Here is a 21,537-nt window from a genome sequence, read left to right on the forward strand (position 1 = left end):
CACGATGGCCCCCTCCCCTCAGCTCACCAATTGGGTCCGTGATGGGCGGGTCTGGGCCTTGCTGCGCACGCGGTCGAGTCCCTGCCGGAAGAGGCCGTTCGGTCGGAGCCGGCGCGCGGCTGAGTATGGCGGGCACCCGGGGCACCGGGCGCGCGGCGGCGCCGGGAGTGCGACCGGGGAAGCGGCGGCCGGAGCCCGAACCGGAGGTTGAGCTGCAGCCCGAGGAGGTGAGGAGCCCCCAGGGCGGCGGGGGCATCCCGCCCAGGGTCCGACGTGCACGTGGCGTGGTGGCGGGGTGGCTGGGGGGGGGTGCGGACTGCGGGCGGAGCCCGGCTCCTGTCACCCTGCAGGCGGCCGGCTCTGCGCCGGTGCCTTGTACATCGGTCTTGAGGCGTGGTCGCATGTTCTCTGCTGGAAGAGTCTTTATGGGGGTCCTAGGCAGAGAGGACAGCCTGGGCCAGGGATGCCGCGGCGCGGAGCAGTTGTGTGAATGGAAGAACGGTGTCTGGGAAGGAAACAAATAGGAGAGGAGCTGGGAGTGGAAGTGGGCATCCTCTACAGCAGCCTCTGGGGTTCTTGAATTGTGCATCCTACCTTTAGAAAGATTTAGCTTGCACCCCCAGTAAATGCTAATGTATGCACTCCTTGTATTTTTATGCTAATGGGTTAGATGTGGGAATTGGGAAACCTGAACAGAATCCAGTGCCTGCTGCATTTGTTGTATCGTAACTCATTGCCCTTCTCCTGCTGCCTGGCAGCCCTGGCTTGATTGTGCAGGGGTCGTTAAATTGGTAGTAGAAGGCATAGCCAGCCTCTCACAGTCACTCGACTTAGCTGAAGTTGTTGAATTTGTCCCTTTGTTCTGTGAAAGGTACTCATGCTGCTCCTCGCAGCCCACCCCCTGAATGGCCTCAAGCCTGTAGGCAGCTCTGGCTGCCAGGCCTTGCTACTTCCACCCTGGGCTAAAAGCTTGCCAGGATTCAGTTGTGTTTGTACCCAAACCAATCATGTTTTTACCTGGAATTGTGACTGTGTAGCCACCTGAATATTAGGGACATCTTGAGTGAGTGTGTGTGAAAGTTGGTTCTATGAAAACTCAGTGCTATGAAACAGTTGGTAAATGCAGGCTGTCCAATTGGGTGAGACTTGTAAACTGCTAGAAAAACAGTGAAGTCTAGTAGCTTACACCTGTAATCCCAGCATTTGGGAGGCCAAGGCAGGAGAATCACTTGAGCCCAGGAGTTCAAGACCAGCCTGGGCAACATAGTGAGACTCTCAACTCTACAAAAAATTTAAAAATTAGCCCAGTGTCGTGGTGTGCACCTGTCTTCCAGGTACTTGGGAGGCTGAGGTGGGTGGTTTGCTTGAGCTCAGGAGTTTGAGGCTTCAGTGAACCAAGATCAGGCTACTGGGAAACAGAGGAATACCCTGTCTCTAAAAAAAGAAAAACAGTGAGGTCTATAATTCTGCACTCAGTTGCTTCCTAAGAGTCTTTGAGTTCTTGTTCAACCTTTTCAAAGCCAGCATCAGGACCCATCTGCTGTGTATTTTTCAACGACTATTGTGAGGCATGTAATGACCTCCAGTCAGCAGGACTCTACCAGACATCTGTGATCCTGCCCCAAGAGAGGAGTGACTGGGTTTTACTTGTTTATCATTAAAGCTGGCATCATTTTTATTACTCTTCAACCAACCTTTTCAATTTACTGATAAACTGTTGGTCCCAGTCTTGTTGGATAAGGAGGCTTCTACTTAAGGTGGTAAAAACCCTCTGAGCCCGCGGGTTCGAGACCCACCTGAGCAGGCGAGACCTCATCTCTACGATAAATCAAAAAATTAGCTGGGCGTGGTAGCGCGCGCCTGTAGTTCCAGCTACTTGGAAGGCTGAGGCGGAAGGATCGCCGGAGCCCAGCAGGTCGAGGCTGCGGTGGCTGGGAGTGGCCACTGCACTCCACTCCAACTCAAAAAAAACCCAACAAAGCCCAACAAAAACCCTTCAGGGAATCTGATCCTCTCCTGGCCGCCAGCCACTTTCCCCACTTAGTGCCCTTACACCTCTGGGTGCCTTTGATGCCAGGGTGGAATGCGTGGATCTTAGTGGGCAACGGAGAGCCAGTTTTGGTAATGCTATGGGAACTGAATTCTAAAAGGAAATTTTCCTTGAAAGGTTTCTTTCTCATGGGATGCTAGGAATTAAAATGTCTGTGCCAAAAGTAGGTGGCTGTATTGTCAGCAGAGGTAGAAGATGAGGAAGGCTCAGGTTGGGTGGATAGTTTTGGTGGAGGTGGAGGGTTGTGACTGGAGGGGTGTAGCCTTGGAAGCTGCAGTATAGAGCCACTGGTCACTGTCTGGGGGGACTGGGGGTGGCTGCTCCTGGTAATGTGGAGCATGCAGTGCCAACGGGGGCAGCAGTCACCAACCTGATGCTTTTTTTGCAGCCCTCTCTCTGTACCTCTGCTCCCAGCCACAGTGACGGCAGGGATTCTGGCCTCTCTGACAGCGAGGAGAGCGTGTTCTCAGGCCTTGAAGATTCTGGCAGTGACAGTAGTGAGGATGATGAAGACAAGAAAAAGGATGGAGCTAGCAGTGATGAGGGCCACAGCGCGATGGAGAAGACCACCGAGGTGCAGGTGGGTGAGTGAGGAGCCTTCCTGGTGGGCTCTCCTCCCTAGATTAAGGTGGCCAGGAAAATAAGATGCTTGCTGGGCTTTGGGCTTTCTGAGGCTGTACCTCCCAAAGTGCTGGGATTACAAGTATAAGTGACCGTGCCCAGCTTCTGCTATTTTTTTGTTTCACCTCTTCCACATTAGCAAAAAGTTTCCCTTTAAGGATTTTTTTCATCTAGGGAAACAAAATAAAGTTGCTCGGGACAAGATTGGGCAAATAGGGAGGGTGAGGCATGGAGGTCATGCCATTTTTGGGGTCAAAAACTGCTGAGCACTCAGTACGATGCAGGCAGTGTTTTTGCCACAACTTGAGACAGATGTTTCTTCTGCAAATTGTGGCACAATCTTCTCAAAATTTTCAAATACAAATTTTGGTTGAGCTGGGTGTGGTGGCTCATGCCTGTAATTCCAGCACTTTGGGAGGCGGAGGCGAGAGGATTGCTTGAGCCCATGTGTTTGAGACCAGCCTGAGCATCATGGCAAGACCTCATCTCTACAATACATAAAAAAGTTAGCTGGATGTGGTGGTGAACGCCTGTAGTTCCAGCTACTTTTAAGGCTGAGATGGAAGGATTGCCTGAGTCCTGCAGGTTGAGGCTGCGGTGGCCATGAGCCACCACTGCACTCCAGCCTGGGTGACAGAGTGAGACTCCGACTCTAAAAAAAACCAAAACCTTTGGCTGACCATTTGATGTGGTGGAACAAATTTCAAGTATACTACAGGCGACCCAAAAGATAATTCCAGATTTTTTGGGGGTCCCTTCTTGTACACTTCCAGCAGCTTTGGTGTTCTTGAAGTCTTAGCTAGTGCAGAAGCTACTCCTATGATGGAAACGAAGAAGCCATGGCTTGTTCAGTTTGTTCTAGTTACATTGGGTTGACTTGTTTACTAGGAAGAAAAGATTTAAAATTACATTTAAACCTTCCACCCATTCACGCTTTAATTGCAACCCAGATGTGCACAGAGAGAAAGTGACATGCTGTGCTAACCATGTTTGTAAGATTACAGGCAACCTTTTCCCCTCTTCTTTTTAAGTTTTTAAACTACAAAACACAACTTTCTTGAAAAGAATTTAGAGACTACATTAAGACTATTCAGTATAGTGGGAGCTTCTGCTTATGGCCCTCTCTTCTAACTGTGAGCACAGTTAACGGTTTGGTGTACATCTTTCTGGGTCTTTCCCTGTCTTTTAAAATTAGGATTTACACACTTAAATATTTAAAACTTTCCTTAATAAATTATTTGAAATAGTAATGTGTACAAGTATCTCAGAGGCACAAAAGGTATCTGGTAGAATGTGCTAGAGCACTGGGTCTTCCAAGCTGCTGAGCATGTGCTCGCCCCACCATGGTTCTCTGCTCACATTTCTGTAACTGGACATAACTGGCTGCTCTGCACCAGTTGTTTTCTGCAGCACCACCACCTGTGGTCTGTTTGCTCCATCATACAGCAGGATCTGAGGTTGCAACCTCAGTAAGAAATGGTGACTACCCAAAGCATGAACCTGTCTGCCCTCTGCTATCAAAGGTGTGCCTTCTGCAGCCTCAGGTTGGGGTAAGCGAGAAGCCTGCTTTGCTCAGCTCAGGGTGTTGCCAGCTTCCAACTAGGTGTCCATCAAAAGCGGGGGGCAGTCCAGTCTTTAGAGTGCCTTGTGCCACCGGTTGCTGCCCTGGGAATGAGGCCCTGCCTAGCTATGGTGCTTATGATTCAGTCTGATCTGTGCTTTACCTGAAGGGTATGTTTGGCCCCTGTTGGAGTATTTTTAGTCCTAAAGCATGTTCCTTATTCTTGGATTTAAATTCCTCCAGGCCAAGAGAATGAATTGAAGAGGTAGGGTGCTGTCAGTTCACCCTGTTCCTCCTTTTTCCTCCTGTTTCCCCCTTTTTTTCCACCCATTGCTTATAATCCATCCACAGTGGCCTGGCTGAGTGGACACTCCCTCCTGTCTCCCACTCATGCCCTCTTTGGGTGATGAGTGTTTTCCCACCATGCAGCCTTGTAGGTGGAAACTTAGCCAGCAGACCAGTCACTGCTTCCTAAATAATGTTTTGGCTTTCATGAGCTTGGCATCCAAGGGTGGCCCCTGTGTTGGCCTCAGTTTAGGCCTGTTTCTCTGTCATTCTGAAGCCAGTCCAGCGCTCCGTAGGCCTGTAACCGCCTAACCATGGATCCACTGGCCAGGCCCTCAGGCTCTGGCAACCACCCTTGTCCACCACAGCAGGTGGGTTGTTACATGTCACATCATCTGGAGTTTTCCACCCCAGGTGTTTCTGCCCTTGGGCATGGGTCCTCAACCTGATAACCCTTCTGTTCAGTAGCTTCTAGGATTAGGTTATCCCCCACCCAGTTCTGAGATTCATGCCCACCTAGTGACCCATCAGCTTCTGCTTCAGCCTTTCTGCCTAGTATCCCCACTCTGTAACGGAGAGCTCTCAGGATCCAGTAGTGCCTGGCCACAGCTACCTGTGCAGTCTTGCAAATCATTAGTGGTCTTAGTTGGCTACTTTGTAAGGGAAAGTAACATCTGTCTGGGAACCCACTGAGGAATGAGATGACATTTCTGTGTCGAGAGAAAGAAGCCCGACTGCTCCTACTCCCATTCCCACTGCCTCCTTTTTCAGGGACCTGCTTCTCATCAGGGGTGCTGATGACTGCCTAGCAGTGCAATTTTCTGCTCATTTCTTTTCTGTGTGCTGTTCATCCACTTTACCTGCTTTCATCGCTGTTTCCTCCACACCCTGTTGGCAAAACGTGACTTATCTCAGGGCTTCCACCACTTTCTACCAAGGACGAGTGGGCAACCACCCCTCTTCTTGGCCTATGTGCATCATGCATCTGAAGAATAGTATGGCCACAAAGTCACATCAGACTGGAGCAGTGGCGGGATCATGCATGGTGTTAGTCTCCATGCTTGTATAACGTCAAGGACGTGACAAGGACACATCAAGGTGGTCAGGGAAAGGTCCTAACTCCCCAAATTTTATTTATTTATTTATTTTTGGAGTCAGAGACTTACTCTGTTGCCCTGGCTGGAGTATGGTGGTATAATCACAGCTCATTTCAGCCTCGATCTCCTAGGTTCAACAGATCCTTCTGCCTCAGCCTCCCAAGTAGCTTGTAGTACAGGTATGAACCACCGTGCCCAGCTAATTTCTAAAATTTTTTGTAGAGGTCAAGTTTCACTATATTGCCTAGGCTGGTCTCGAACTCCTGGGCTCAAGCAGTCCTCCTGCCTCAGCCTCCCAATTACAGGCATGAACCACCATGCCCAGCCAGTGCAGACTTTTCTGTAGCAGATGTACCTGGCCCAGACAATGCAGTGATAAGGGTGGTTGCATGACTTACACAGGAAGAAGCTGGTGTTTTTATTTGTCTCTTCTACTATTCTGGTGGTAATGTGGTTGGTAGGTCACTTTCTGGGAGTCCTGCCCCATATTTGGATTCCAGGTGTATTTGCTTCAGGTGCTCCAGACAGACCAGGAGCAGCCTGCTAAGAGCATTGCACAGATAAGGGCTCTTGCAGCAGAGCCTGGGCGACTGTGGAGGTCTGCTGCTGACATGCTCCCATGGAGACCTGCTTAGACTGCCACCTTCCCACAGGGAGAGACTGGTTTCAGGTATTCTGTGACCATTTCCTCCCACACCTGTCCAGTAGTTGGCAGACACTGGTCCAGGTGCTCAGTGCCACTTGGGGTAGATATGTCCCAGTAGAGTAGGAGTGTACTCAGCTTGGATGCCAGGTGACATGCTTCCCTTTCACTTTCTGCTTCCTCCTAGGCCTTTAGCATTGACAGATATATGTTTACCATTTTCTTTTTAAGGGGTATACAGAATTGCATAATGTTCATCTGAATAGACAAAGGTATATGTGGGGGTATTAGAGGATACTCAAGGGCTCCTGAGGGGTATGCAAGGGAAAGGGTCTCCCATCCCACCCTGGTCTCCTGTTCCCAAGTCCAGGCAACTACTGTTTCCAGTTCTTTTTTTTTTTTTTTTTTTTTTGAGTTGGAGTCTCACTCTGTCACCCAGACTGGAGTGCAATGGCCGCTCCCGGCCACCGCAGCCTCAACCTGCTGGGTTCCGGCGATCCTTCCACCTCAGCCTTCCAAGTAGTTGGAACTACAGGCACGCGCTACCACGCCCAGCTCATTTTGATTTATTGTAGAGATGAGGTCTCGCCAAGTTGCCCAGGCGGGTCTTGAACCCACGGGCTCGGGCAATTCACTCACCTCAGCCTCCCAAAGGCGCAGGATTACAGGCTGAGCCACCGAGCCCGGCTGTTTCCAGTTCTTAAGTCTCTTTCCAGAATGTTCTTTGCATATCCAAGCTTGTGTGTATGTGTACAGAGTTTTTGAATGTTTTTTTTCTTCTTTTTCTTTTTGAGTCAGTGTCTCACTCTGTCACCTAGGCTGGAGTGCAGTGGCAGCCCCAGCCTCCTGAGATCAGGCGATCCTTTTGTCTCAGCCTCCCAAGTAACTGGGACTACAGGTGCATGCTACCACGGCTGGCTAATTTAAAAAAAATTTTTTTTTAGAGATGAGGTCTCTGTATTGCCCAGGCTGGTCTTGAACTCCTGGGCTCAAGCAATCCTCCTGCCTCCACCAAAGTGCTGAGATTACAGGATATGTGCCACCACACCTGGCTAATGCATGGTTATAATAGAAAGGGGATCATGCTACACAGCTGTCTAGGACATTTCTCTGTCAGGTTGTTGCTGTGGCATGTCCACAGTGCTCAGTGTCCATGAAGTGGGTAGTGGTGGCTGGCCTCACCAGCTCTAGTGTGTGGATAGATGCAGTCTTTTGCTCTTATAAATGGTACTACAGTAGCAACATCATTTATGCTATTTCTCACATGTGTGAGCAATTCTTGGGATAAATTCCAAGAAGAACTTTCTGGTCAAAGCGAGCTGCGCTGGGTGAGGTAGCTCATGTCTGTAATTCCAGCACTTTGGAAGGCGGAGGTGTGAGGACTGCCTGAGTCCAAGGGTTTGAGCCCAGCCTGGGCAACTTGTCGAGATCTCATTTCTACTATAAACTAAAAAAAAAAAAAAAATTAGCCGAGTGTGGTGGTACATACCTGTAGTTCTAGCTACTTGGAAGGCTGAGGCAGAAGGATTGCCTGAGCCCAGCAGGTCGAGGCTGTGGTGGCCATGAGTGTGCCACTATACTCCCACCTGGGCAGGACTCCCAGAAAATGACCTCCCAGCCACATTACCACCAGAATAGTAGAAGAGACAAATAAAAACACCAGCTTCTTCCTGTGTAAGTCATGCAGCCACCCTTATCACTGCATTGTCTGGGCCAGGTACATCTGCTACAGAAAAGTCTGCACTGGCTGGGCATGGTGGTTCATGCCTGTAATTGGGAGGCTGAGGCAGGAGGACTGCTTGAGCCCAGGAGTTCGAGACCAGCCTAGGCAACTGACTCAAAAAAAGGGGATAGATTCATCTCCCCTCCCCCACATATACCAGAAGGGGAAGGTAGATGTAATTTTAATTATGAAAGGTGTTCTGAGTGTCCCTTCCAGGGGTTGTGCCACTTTGTGGTCACAGAAGCCATACCTGGAATGGCTTCCCACTCCTTGCTGATGCGCTCCATAGTGAAACTTCTGTTATCTTTTCCACTCTGGTAAATGAGAAAAAATGATATCTTGTTGCTTTATGACTTTTTCTCTCTTTAATGGTGTCTTGTTGCTTTATGACTTTTTCTCTCTGTTTCTGTGAGAACTATTTAAGCTGGCTCCCTATGCATCTGAAATGCAGAGTTTTCATTACTGTCATTTTTTGATGGTCTGTGTTCCCCTTCTTGTGAGTTGGAAGGTGCTGTCTGGACACTTGTGATTTCTCCCCTCTTACCCTGGGCCTCTGCCCAGCCTGGTCTGTATTTCCCATTCCTTATCCCCACCTTGTGCTTCTCGTGGGTGTTACCTCATAGCTGAGTTGGGCCACGGGAAATGCCCCTAACCTCTCCCTAGTTGCAGCCCCTCCTCTGATCATAGGGGCTCCTCAGGTCCTTGTGAGGAGGAGTAGATGTCTCTGTCGTTTTTCTTTTTACTGTCTTCTAGAACCAATCCCCCTTTTCCCTAGAACTGCTTGCTGCCCCTGTTCCCAGAAACTCTTCTGTCTTCTTCCCTTGGTTGGGTCACCTGTACACTTACCCAGTGGTGAGTTCCCTCATGTGATCCTTTCATGGGGGACAGGACAGCAGCCTCATCCATGCCATCATTTTGATCTGAGGTCCCTGGACCTTTGCTGTTTTCTCTGTTTGTATCAGTTGGCTGTCATTGTGCAACCAATTATCCCATGCACAGGAAGCATTTACTCTCTTTCTTTCCGGGGTCAGAGGCCCTGGCATCTTGTGAGGTGCAGTCAGGGTGGCAACAAAGTCAGGCATTGCCCTTCTGGGCTTGCTCACCTGGCTGTTGGCAGGAGAATGAGGCCCTGGCATCTTGTGAAGTGCGATCAGGGTGGCAGCAGGGCCAGGTATTGCCCTTCGAGGCTTGCTTGCCTGGCTGTTGGCAGGAGAATCTCAGAGGTAAAGAAGGGCACTGTCAGTGGATAGAATGAGGATAGGCACAGGACCTGAGAAGGGTGGGGCCAGGTGCTGCATCTCCCCCTTCTTCTCATAGAGGATCTGGGTTTGTTCACCATGGGGCCCTGACACTTTAGGTGGTAGCCTGTTTGCACTAGTGGTTTCTTGTTGTTTTTGCTTGCGTGGTTCTGAGGTAGGCACCCTTTTTTCCCACTGAGTGGATGAGGGGAATTCCTTGTAGCCCTGCTGTAATGATCTTATCTTCCCCTGAGACTGTATGCTCTGTGGTTGCTAGGCAGGCCTTGCTTTTGGCAGTGGTGAACCTGTCCCCTTTACTCTGGGTGCCCACCTCTCCCTCCAGGCCCCTCAGGACTGGCGGTCCCTCCCTCCGCTGTCCCTATTTCTTTTTTTTTTTTTTTTTGAGTTGGAGTCTCACTCTGTCGCCCAGACTGGAGTGCAGTGGCCACTCCCGGCCACTGCAGCCTCGACCTCTGAGCTCCAGCGATCCTTCCCGCCTCAGCCTTCCAAGTAACTGGAACTACAGGCACGCGCTACCACGCCCGGCTAATTTTTGATTTATTGTAGAGATGAGGTCTCGCTAAGTTGCCCAGGTGGGTCTCGAACCCGCAGGCTCAGGCAATCCCTCACCTCAGCCTCCCAAAGGCGCGTGATTACAGGCTGAACCACCGAGCCCGGCTGTCCCTATTTCTTACCACCTTGGTGACCTGAGTCCTGTCTACTGGGCCAGTCCCTGGCCCTGTGAACTCTCTCTGTAGCTCCTGCCCTTTAAGCTCTTGACAGTGTGTCTGTGAGTCTGCCCTGCTTAGAGGGGTGGCCGGGCTGCATTTACCCTACTCTGCAAGTATTGCTCAGCCCTGCAGTGCCCATGACACTCATGTTCCCAGCTCTCCACTGACTGCCCACAACAAAAGACTTTCTTAGACTCCTGTGGCACTCTTATCTCCTGCCCTATCTGTGCTCAGCTCCCTGCACCCTCCCCAACAACATGAGACAGCATGTGTAAAAGGCTGTCCCAGGCTCCTGGGAAAGATGCCTTGTCATGTCATGATGCCTTCTCTTTATCATTTGTGTGGAGTGGATTTGTGGGCTTACAGCTCTTTCTTTCCTTCTGTGCTCATTTAGATCCATTTTTTTCTTGTGCTTGACTTTGTCTTTTGTGTGTGTGTGTGTGTGTGTGTGTGTTTGTTTTTGTTTTAAGTTGCTGTCTCACTCTGTTGCCCAGGCTAGAATGCAGGGGCATGCTCATGGCCCCGCTAGCCTCGACCTACTGGGCTCAGGCAATCCCTCCGCCTCAGCCTTCCAAGTAGCCGGAACTACAGGTGTGTGCTACCCCGCCCAGCTAATTTTTGATTTATTGTAGATATGAAGTCTCACCAAGTTGCCCGGGCTGGTCTTGAACCTATGGACTCGGGCAATCCACTAGCCTTGGCCTCTCAAGTGCTGGGATTATAGACTGAGCCACTGAGCCCGGCCAGCTTTGTCTTTTTACTTATGTGGGTCTTTTTCCTATCTTTCTTTTTATTGGCTTATGCAAAAGTTCCAGTTTTCATCAGTTCTGTCTGCTTGCCATATTTAAGAATGTGAGAAAAGACCTAATACTAATCCTGGTGTGTAAGTAGCATTTCACGGATAATTTAAGAAGACTTCTGTCTGTGCCTGGAGCTTAACGCAAACTCTTGAGTAGAAAGATCCTGTCTGGGTCTTAGCATAGGCTCTGGGGAAAGGGGAGCCACCAGGAAGTGATACAGCAGTTGCATGAATCCTGGACTCAGGCTGAGGTGTCACTGTGGCTTCTGGAGTCTAGGCATTGGTGCTTTCTGATGAAGCATGGTGTGGGAGCTACAGCTCAGTGGGGTCTAGGGAGGGGGCACCAGTGATTCTCACTAGCTAGCTAGTGCAGCCCACCTCAGGCAGGAATAGTTTGGGTGTGTACCAAAGAGCTGTGGATGGGACTCAGAGCCTGGACTGGAATGGGGACTCACCCTCTTGCCTCTGCCCATGCTCTCATCCTTGGGTTCTCTTACAGACTGCCTACTTTGAGCTTCTTGGCCCCCTTAGGGGAGGCAGGCAGCTGTTTCCCTACCCGCCCCAGCACTTTGCAGCATCAAACAGCCATTTTATGACACTCTCAGTTCTGGGGGTCAGAGTTTAGGCAGAAAGCAGGAGGGTCAATATGTCCCTACTCTGTGGTGTCACGTCAGGAGACAGAGGAGAGTCCCCTCTAGTATATTACACCCTAGGGAGGTTGTCACTCAGATCGCATTCTGTGTTCTGGGGCTTGGGTGAGAGTCCCAGAAAAGGAGCAGCTGGGGCCTCTGCCCATTCATCCTGACTGTCCCCAATGACTGTGTTCACTGGGCATCCTTATTCATCTTTCGTCCTGTCTTGCAGGAATCAGATTCTTCACAAGGCAGCTCAGGGCTGTGAGGGTGAGTGGTCCAGCACACTGGGCAGAGCTCTATGCCCTTTCTGCCAGGATCATACAGTGTTAGTGTGGGCTGCTTCCCTTGGGTGGGCTAAGCAGCCACAAGCCAACTCAGATTTGAGGCAGGGGAACATAGACTCTGTCTCTTGATGGGAGGAAAATAAAAGAATCGCAGCCGTGTTTTAAAATGGCCACAGTCACATTCTCCCCACATGCAAAATACTCACCCCATTCCTCATTTCAGTGCTGTGTCAGTTCTAGGTCTCATCTAAATCAGGTGGAGGTCCTTGGGCTCCTTTCCATGTGGCTGTGTGCAGTGGTGGCACTGAGTCACACCTTAGACTTTTCTGTTCAAATTGGGGAAGCAGGTGGTGTGGAGCAGTCATTGGTCTGTGGTATTCTTGAGATCAGCCAGGCACACAAAGCCAGTTGCTTGTGCAGGGTTGGGGTCCATGCCTGGGAATGGCCCTGATAGTCTTGGGCCCCTTTTCCAAGTCATCTTTTTCCCTGAGATAAAGGGACGTTTTTCATCTTGTATTATCTCTGGCCTTTTCCGTTCTTGTTGGTATATTTTTTTTTTTTTAAATGTGGATTACCTAACGATCAGTTTATAAGTCTTTCCTGTTAGGTGAGCCAAACACACACAGCTTTATGATACTATCCCTTCTTTGTGTGGGGCTCCCTGTAGCTGATGTGGGCAGTGCTATGGGGAGCCTTCATAGTATTCTTGTCCAGTGTAGAGGGACTGCAGTACAGCATTGGGTTCTTTCAGTCTCCCTTGTGTGTAAGGTCTTTATATTATCAGTGATATTCCAGGTTTGATCTTTGTTCTGTGATGTCTGAGACATGCTCATGAGCCAGCTGTGCCTCATACCTCAGGGCATGATGGTACTGTTTCCTTTCTGCCTTCCAAGTAGAATCTTTTTGTGGGCATCCTTGACTCGGGCGCCACAGGGAAGGAAGTACTGGTAGCACAGTTCTATCTCAACTGACCCAGGCCCAGCACCACAATGACTGTCACTGTCCCCTCACAGGAAGAGAGCAAGGGTCCCTGTTGTCATGTGTCTGGTTGGTAGTGGCAGTGGGATTGGCCAGGCTGGGTCCAGTACTGGGCAGGGGAAGATCTACTGCAATCACAATCAGGAGCTTGTTCATCTGGCTATCTTTGTAGGCTGTCAGAGTTCCCCTCTCTTTCCTCTCTTTGGTCCTTATGGAACTTTCTAATCCTGGGGCTGGGCAGAGATGTGCCTGTTCCCCCTGAGGTCTAGAGGCCACCCAGGGTTCAGGGATGGGAACTACCTTCCCTAGGTCTCCTTTCCAGGCCTCCTGCTTCTCCTTTGCCTGCCCAGAGGCTGCTCTGCCAGTCCCATTGTGGATGCTTCTTCCTAGCTTGCTGCCCACAGCCTTCTGTGCCCCAGCCCTCTCTGGACACTGGTCCTGGGCACTAGCTGCCCTGCCTTCTGCTGTTGGTATTCTTTTTTTTTTTTAAAGTTGGAGTCTCACTCGTTTGCCTAGGCTGGAGTGTGGTGGCACACTCACGGCCACCCCAGCTTTGACCTCCTGGGCTCTGGAGATCCTTTTGCCTCAGCCTTCCAAGTAGCTGGAACTATAAGGGCGCGCTATCACACCCGGCTACTTTTTAATTTTATTGTAGAGACGTAGGCTCAGGCAATCCACTCGCCTCAGCCTCCCAAAGTGCTGGGATTATAGACTGAGCTACCAAGCCCGGCCTGTTGGTACTCTTTGCTGTTGCTGCATGGCCCCTGACACTGGTGTTCTTACACCCCTGCCTTGGGGCAGCTCCCTGTCCACTGGTCAGTCCTTTGGTCCTGCATACTTCTGTCCAAATTGCACATGCCTTGCCCCTATGGTTCTCCTCACTCTGCATCCTGATTCTTGTCTAGCCGCTTGGCCTCTATTGGACTGTGGAGTCACCAGTTGTGGCTTGAGGCTGGATGCTGCCTCTACCCCACAGGTGGACTCTCTAGGTGGGATTCCTGTCCTGGGATTCTGATCCCTCATCTGAAGCACCTGCCCACAGAATGTGCACCCTCTCCCTCATCCTCTGCATCCCCACCCCCATGCCTGTGGGCTCCTTTGGGAGCAGCTTTGGGGTTGAGCCTTCCTTGGTGGGTGCTGGCGGCCTGCATGGATCTAGGCAGACCCCACCCACCTGTGTCTGTACTGAGAATGCAAGTGCTGAGGCTGGGCTGGGTCACTGGGAGCATTTCCTGTCTCCCAGGAGACAGTTGGTACTGTAAGGACAGCATAGACCTATATTCCACTTGCTGTCTTAGTGACCTTTTTTCCTAATTCTAAATAAAAAATTTTTTTAATGTCCCACAGCATCTGCCCCTAACGTGAAGGAGTATGCTTTCCCAGGTCAGCCAGTTCCCAGCTCTGAGGCTCTGGCCCGCTGATGCTTCGCCTTGCTGCCGCCCTCTGGTGGACACCATCTGCTCTGCAGCCGTTCAGTTAGGATGAGGCTGCACTGCTGGAAACCTGATACCTCCAAAAGAGCTCATTAGTTGGGGAAACTCAAAGCCTCACCATTGGGGTGCCCCCTTCCCCTTGCCAAGGGCCTGCCTGTCCAGCTCTTTGGTGTCCCCTGCACTGCTGTGCTGGGGGGCACAAGAGTGCTGGATGCATCTGTCATTGCTTCTAGGACCCTATGACTGTGACCCGTTGGCACTGAGGTTGGGACTTGTGGGGTACCAGCATCTGGTGGGACACCTTGCTCCTGGGCCACTGTGAGGGGTCAGGAGCCTGGCCTGTGGCCAGCACTGCATTGCAGGTGCTAGGTGAGGCGGCTGACCGCAGCTCAGTGTGAAATGGTCCTTGCCCCAGGTCTGTGGCTCAGAGCCTGGGGCAGGTGGATCTGCTGTGGCTGCAGGGGGAGGGGAGCTGCTTGTGTGCCCTTGGTAGAGGCAGGAGCTCAGGCTTGGTCCCCCCACCCACTACCCCAGACCACAGGCAGTGCCGACCCACTTTCAGTGAGCAGTGGGGGACATGGGGGTGGGGGAGACGTGGAAACCGAATCCCTCCTTATTCCTGGCCTGGAAAAAAACTTAGTCTCCCATCCCTCCTTATATTGAGGGGAAAAACAGGCGAGAAGAAGAGCCAGGCTCGACAGGCCTTTGGCTCCTTCCCGGGCAGGAGGGAGTGGGGCTCTGGCGGGGGCGCCCGTGCTCAGGGGTTCCTGCTCCTGAACACTTTACTGCCCCCAGGGGTGAGAGGTGGGCCTGTTTTCCCCATCAGTCCTGGTTCCGCCAGTAAACCCAATCCGGTTGGAGTCGTCCTCGCCTCCCCAGTTGAGGGGAGAATCTATTTTCCAGGTTGGGGTGTGAATTCTCAGTGGCGCCCACTCTCTGACCCAGTGGGACAGGGTCGGCCTGGGGCCATGGACTTGGTGGGTGGGAGGGTGCTGAGGGCCAGTGGGGCTGTATGGGGGTTTGAGGCATTCTGAATGTTCAAGCTGCTACTCTGGGCCCTTGGCTGGCTGGGCTGGGCATGGCTGTCTCCCATGCCAAGCACGGGTGAGGCTGCCTTGGGGTACGGGCTTGCCTTGAGGAGGGGCCTGACTGTGCTCCCTATGATGATGATGGGTGGACGGTGTGTGCCGCCTGCCCTTCCCCAAGCATTGCCACCCAGTGACAGTGCTGCCTCCTCCTGCCTTGCCCCTGGCACTGGACTGAGGTGGCGGGGACCCAATGTGGGACTGATGGAAGGAGCCCAGCAGCAGCTTTGACATGAGTGGGTGTATGGGGTAGTTGGAATTAGGGGAGGTCTTAGCCATTGGCCGGGGCTTTGCTGCTGACTGCTCTGAGTGGCCTTCTCCTTGTCCAATCTGGCACCAGTTGTCAGCCCCTCCCTGAGCTGCCAGAGGGGCTATGGGGAGGCTGGGGTCCAGTCCCTGCAGAGAGGACAGGATTGTGGTTGGGACCTGCACTGTTGGGTACTGGCCACACAGGTTTCTCTGAGGCTTCCTTAGAGCTGCGGTATCCTCAGTCTTGTGCTGAGGCCTAGAGCCAGGTTGGAGCTACTCAGATTTGAGGGTGGTGGGGTCCCTAGGTCTGAGATCTGCCCTAGGTCCAAGGACATCCTATGTCCCCTGAAGTAACCATTCTCTCCCTCTCTCTGCAGGCTGGTGTCCCTTGTCTGAGGACAGCAGTGAGAGCCCAGAGTGGGGATGAGTATGCAGAAGACAGCTCTGATGAGGAGGTGAGACTGAGGCTCCTTTCCCACTGTGTAGGGTGGGATCCCCTTCTACAGGGCCAAGGTGGTAGCCGGAAGCCACCTAGAGAGGGTGCTGGGCCTCAGGCCAGGGTGGCCTTGGGGCGGTGTGGGGGCCTGCCTCCAGGTGTGCTGTGCTGCTTGGAACAGGAGGGTGTTGGGGCCGCAGCGATGCTACCAAGGCCAGAGTGGGCGTCCTGGCTTGGGTCCCTGTTCCTTGTCTGGAAGAGTGATTTCGGGGGCTGAGACACATGACTGCAGTAGTATGTGTGTGTCATTACCCAGGGAGGGGAAGGCGGGCTGGGCGTGGCTCCATGATCCTCTCATACCCTCTTCTTGGCCCTGTGGCTCCTGAGTGCATGTGTAGGGTATCCTGATCTTGGTCACCGAGTGCTCACTGGGGGCCGTGCTCACGGTCTGGGTGGGTGTGAACAGGGCTGGGGTGGCATCTTCTATACCCAGCCAGCTTGTGCTGGGACACAGGGTATCAGGAGCAGACTGAGCTACCCTGTGGCCAAAACCAAGGGCATAAGACAGGGCTCTCTATTGGTATCCTGTTTGGGTCTGCCCCTTCCCTTTCCCTGGCGTCCCTCCCCGCTAACTCCTGTGGTGGTTGCTGTGGGTCACAGCTACTACCTTCAGGCCTCTGGCTGAGTTCTAAGAGCACTTACTCAGGAGGGACAGGAAAATTTGGTTGTTTTTCTCAAGGAGTTTTAGTCTAAACAGGATAAGTATGACACTGGGCTGGGGGCTCAACTGGCTTCTCTGGGGAGCCGTGGCATCAAGAGGTTGAGATGGGCTGTGTCCAGGAGGCAGATTCAGCTGCTGGGGCTGCCCTTGATTTGGGAGGAGCTGGAAGCTCTGAGAAGCTCTGAGCTGGGAGTCAGTACCTGCCTGTTCCCTCTCTGTGTGGCCCAGCCCTAGGGCAGGGCTATGGGCCCTGTGCCTAGCAACCCTGTATGTGAGTGTGCAGCCTCCTCTGAGCCCTGGGGGGCTGCAGGGGAAGGCTTGGTGTGGGATTTGCAGGAAAAGGGACCTTGCTTCCCGCAGAAGTGCTTCCTGCCTGCCTGTCAGGGGCTGTCCCCGGGGCCTCAGGGAGACACGCGTCCCCCTCCCCTGCTCAGGTTCCTCCCCCATCCTCGCACTCTCTTGGCAGTGGCTGCAGGAGCCTTGGCCGCCCGCCCGATCCAGTCTCTGCTGCGCGTTCAGAGAACAGAGACAAAACAAAATAAATTGGTTTCCTGGCCGGAGCAGCGGGCGCACTCAGCAAGGGGGGGCCCGCGCAGCGCGCTCCCTGCCTGTCTCCCCTCCCCCCCCAGGGGCTCTGGCTGTCGGCAGCCACATCCTGTCGGCTACTTTTTTATATTTGGTATTTTGAGGAATCGGTGATGATTGTAAACGGAGTGCAGAGGCCAGGGGAGGGGCTCCCCTAGAGCCGGTCGTGGCCTTCATCAGGGCCTGCCTGACTCTGCTACCCCTGGGGTGTTCCTACCAGGCCTTTCCCGATGCCACTGCTGACCTGCGGGGTGGGCAGCCCCTGCTGTGCCGGGAGGAAGCCAGCGGGGGCTGCGGGGTCCGCTTCCTCCAGTGATGACTATCCCATATGTCGGCCTGAGTGACAGCGCGGGAGCGGAGATGCCGCCCCGTGCTCCTGCCAGCACAGCCGGCCAGAGGCTCGAGGGGGCGGCAGAGCTCAGCTTTCAAGAGCCAGGCCAGGCCCAGACAGATGCATCCCTTCCCAAGAAGTCCATGTACATGGGGGGGTGCCTGGTTCCCCTACCCTGAGGTTGTGTTCATCTGGGCTTTCACACCCTTGGAGCAGAGTGGGGGTGGCTTGAGGGGAGCTGCAAGTGGGAAGGCCGGAAGCACTGAGCCCACAGCTTCCCAGTGAGACAGTAGGAAGGTGCTGACATGGTGATCTCAGTGGGGCAAGGAGAGCTGGGCCCACCTCAAGCCACCTGCCCCATTTTCTCTCCAGGGTGCACACATGGTGGTCTCTTCCTGAACATAGATCTGCCCTCTCTATAGTTATGTCCTGTTTGGTTGGTACTTTTGAGGGGTTGCAACCTGCTGTTGGGCAGCCCCTGCATGGCCCTCCAGCTGGACTGCAGTGTCCTTGAAGGTGGCTGGTGACACCCGGTCCGTGGCCAGTTGAAGACACTGGGCAGAACTGGTTGGGTGGACTGACCAGAGCCCCTGGCAGCAGGGCAGAGGGTACTGCCAGTGTGCGTCCTCCCGCGAGCAGTGATCTCAGCAGGAGCTGAGAGGATGGCATTGGCTGTGGTGTAGGAGACACTGTTACCAGAGCCAGCTTTCCTGCTGGGGGTAGATGTGCCACCCAGCCACCCCTTCCGCACCTACCTCTCCTCCTTGGTCTCTTCCCTGTCCACCCCTGGGTTTGGATCCAGGGCTGGGCCTGGGAACACCAGGGGCTCTGAGCTCTCTCACCATTGGCACCTGCTAAGATCCACTGCCCTGGACTTTCCTAGACCTAACCAGCCCTTCGCATATACTTGGGCTCCTCATTCTCTCCCCAAGATTCATAGGCCAGGCAGCACTCAGCAGGCTGAGGGAGGGGGGTGGAGCCCCCTGGAGGAGCCGCTGGTCCTGGCTGGGGTCCTGCTGTGCAGTGGGGGGAGCCCCCAGGAGCCGGCTGAGCTGTGGCCGCCCCGCCCCCGCATGGCCACCTCACCCCTCTCCCACTGCGCCCGGAGCTTCACAGACGTGATCTCATCCAGCCGCCAGGACCCCCAGGGAGGTGGGCTGGGGTGGAGGGGGAGGGGTGAGGAGGCCTAGAGGCCTTTGCAGCAGCAGCCCCTCCTCTTTGTGTTGAGCAGCTGGGAGAAACTGAGGCCTAGGGCTGCTGCTCAGGTGCGTGGAGGAGCAGCCTGCCTCTCCTCCCCTCACCCCCCCTTGCCACTTGACCGCCCAGCATGCCTGTGGCCTTGTTTGTCTAGGAAGCGTGGCTGGGGTGAGGGGTTCAAGGCGGCTGTGAACTCTGGCCGGGAGCCGCCCTCCTCACTGTCCTTTTCCTGTCCCCAGGGACACTGGGCCTGGGGCCATCCCCTGTGAGACCTCTGGCAGGATCTAGGGGCCTGTCCTGAGCTGCAGCCATAGCCACTCCCTGGTGCCCCCGACCCAGCCTGTGAGTCCAGTTCCCGCAGGGATGCAGCCCGGGCCTGTCTGCATCCAGAGCCCGCGATCCCCTCTGCTCTCTCGCCAAACGCCGTTAATGGCTTCTCCCAGCTACTGAACCAGCAGCTGCCTCCAGCGCTGGCGGCCTCCGCTCCTCCGGGGCTACCCGCCCCCGCCCGTGCGTCCTGGCCCTGCGCACTCAGTGCTTGCGTCGCTGCTGGCAGCCGAGCCTCAGCTCAGGTTTCCGAGCGAGCAAGCCAGCTCTCCCCGCTCTGCTTGTGGAGGGCGCCCCGGGCCTGCAGACCGCCCTGGCCTCCCTGGCGGCTGTCCACCCCCGTGGCCGCCTGCGCCTGCCTCCGAGTGGGCTGCTGGCTGGGCTCAGGCTGGCCCCTCGAGTCTGCTTCCTTTCCACCAGCATGCCTGGGCCCACCTCACTTGGGAGGGGCATGGATGCACTCTGCTGTCCCAGGGCCCTTCCCGCGACTGCAGGGCACGGGTGGGTATGTGTAACATGACTGCTGTGTACCTCTTGGCCAGGGAGACCCCACCTCCACCCAGTACTGTCCCTGGCCCTAGGCCTGGGGGTGCCAAGAGCTGCCCGTAGCACTTAATTGTTCTGGTTGGGAGAGAAGATTTCCCTTGGGGAGGATGGTGGGTCAGTAAGGAGGGGCAAGACAAAGCAGGGTCTCTCAGGGCCTGGAGGCTTGGCAGCAGCTGACAGGTGGAGGCAGGCCTCTTCAGAGCCTCGTCCTCCCTCTTGTGGGGTATGGGGTGGCTGCGGTCCTGGCCCTCTGTGCCCACTCAGAACCAGTTTCCTTGGCAGCAGGAGCCTGGGCAGGCAGGTGGGGAGTGAGGGACAGGGACTCTTGAGGGAAGGTGCTTTGCCCAGGGTCTGGCAGAACCTGTGGAGTTGAGCAAGGAGGCATTGAGGGCAGTTCTGTCAGATGTGGCAGGTGAGGGGTGCTGGCTGGGGTGGGGGTGTGGGGCAGAGGCCCTTTTGGGAGGCTGGCTGCTGAGGCCAGGGCTGTCCTGCAGGGGATGCATGTGGGTAATGCTCAGTGCTGAGCAGGAAATCTTTATAATGAGATTTTGGGGGTACCTGGAGCTGAGGGCTGAGCAGGTGTGGAGCTCTGGCCCCCACCCCCCAGCTGGAAGCTGCAGTTCTGCTCACATATAGTAGGGCTCAGAACAGGCCTTTGCCACTCAGGTTAATTAACCACTCAGATTAGTTTATGGAGACTTAAATTGGGCTGATGAGAGGTGAGCAGTTGAGTGCTGTGCCTCCAGCTTGTGCCCACAGCCCCGGATCCTGCAGGGGTTTCTGGGAACCCCTGTTAGCAAGATGCCAGAAGTCAGGGTGCCCTGCATGGGAATATCCATCAGTTGGACCTTGAGCCAAGCCTAGCAGAGGGCCAGGCAGGCTGGGATCTGGGGTAACTTCCGGCAAAGGATGCCCTCATTTTACTCTGTAGACCCTTGCTACCCTCCTGGCTGTGGAGGTGTGGGCAGGAGACCCAGCTGTGGGCTCAACCAGCCTGTGGAAGGACAGACACAGGATCAGAGGAAGCAGAACAGGAGGTAGGGCATCTGGGCCTGGCAACTTCCCACCTTGGTCCCGTCCCTGGCTAGGGTCCCCTCAGCTAGTTTGGACTTTGAGACAGGGATAGGCCAAGCAGGACCTGACTTTCTACCTCCTGGCTCTGCCTCCAGAGCTCAGCATCTCTGCTGGAGCCTTTATGGGGTCAGATGCAGCAGGTGAGCCGGGCACAGTGCTGGCCCTCTCCTGCCCCAGGCTTTCTCTGAGCCTTTGACAGAGATAAAACCCTGAGGAGGAGGAGGAGGAGTCCTCGGAGGAGTCCTCAAGTCGGCACAGGAAGACCGTGTGGCGCTTCGAGACAGGCAGGCGTTTCGTGCAGGGGAGCGGCGCGAACACTGAACACTACCCGCATTGTAATCGGAGAGGGGCTGGGGGAAGAGAGAGACTGAGCGAGGGCGGCTGACCCCACGCTCCCGGGGGACAGGTGGGAGAGGCGGAACGAGGAGAGAGTGAAGGATTCCAGAGGTGGGCCGGCTTCCTCTCTCGCAGACAGACACGGGAGGGAGGCGGGCAGCGGGCCAGCCCCGTACCTGCAGTTCCAATCTGTGGTCCTGACAGCTGCAGCCACTTTGGGGAGGGGGAGGGGAGGGGGCTCATCGAGAGCGGAAAAATCCCAGCCGACACATCAGCCAGTTGCTGCCTGTGTCCGGTGCAGTCTGGGGGTGGGGGACCTGTCCTTGGGGCTGGGCGGCCCCCCAGGAAAGCACTTATCCTGGGTCTGTGCGTGCCCCTGGCCAGCCTGGCCTGGGCCCTCAGAGTGTGGTGCCTGACCTGGAGGGGTCACATGTGTTTCCTGGCAGCCCGCAGGTGCTGAGCAGGGCGGGGCGGCGGGCCTGTGGGCGCAGGCAGCCTGGTGATGAATCATGTGGTGCCGCCAGCAGCTCGTTCCCCAGGCTTGGGACAGGGAGCTGACAGCCGAGGCTGAG

The 21,537-nt window shown here is 54.4% G+C and overlaps 1 protein-coding gene across 1 annotated transcript in view; it reads left to right on the forward strand.

Annotated features, from left to right (window-relative positions):
- Positions 1-125: 125 nt before the first annotated feature.
- The window catches only part of BOP1 (block of proliferation 1), a 30,816-nt gene continuing 9,404 nt past the window's right edge, over positions 126-21,537 (forward strand). Inside the window, exons 1-3 of the mRNA XM_021718558.1 lie at positions 126-227; positions 2,439-2,630; positions 15,790-15,867. Coding sequence (XP_021574233.1) covers positions 126-227; positions 2,439-2,630; positions 15,790-15,867 — 372 coding nt within the window. The remainder of the gene's footprint in view (positions 228-2,438; positions 2,631-15,789; positions 15,868-21,537) is intronic.

This window comes from Carlito syrichta, unplaced genomic scaffold, assembly GCF_000164805.1.
Source record: "Carlito syrichta isolate Samal-C Ts95f unplaced genomic scaffold, Tarsius_syrichta-2.0.1 Scaffold312719, whole genome shotgun sequence".
Taxonomy (NCBI): Eukaryota; Metazoa; Chordata; class Mammalia; order Primates; family Tarsiidae; genus Carlito; species Carlito syrichta.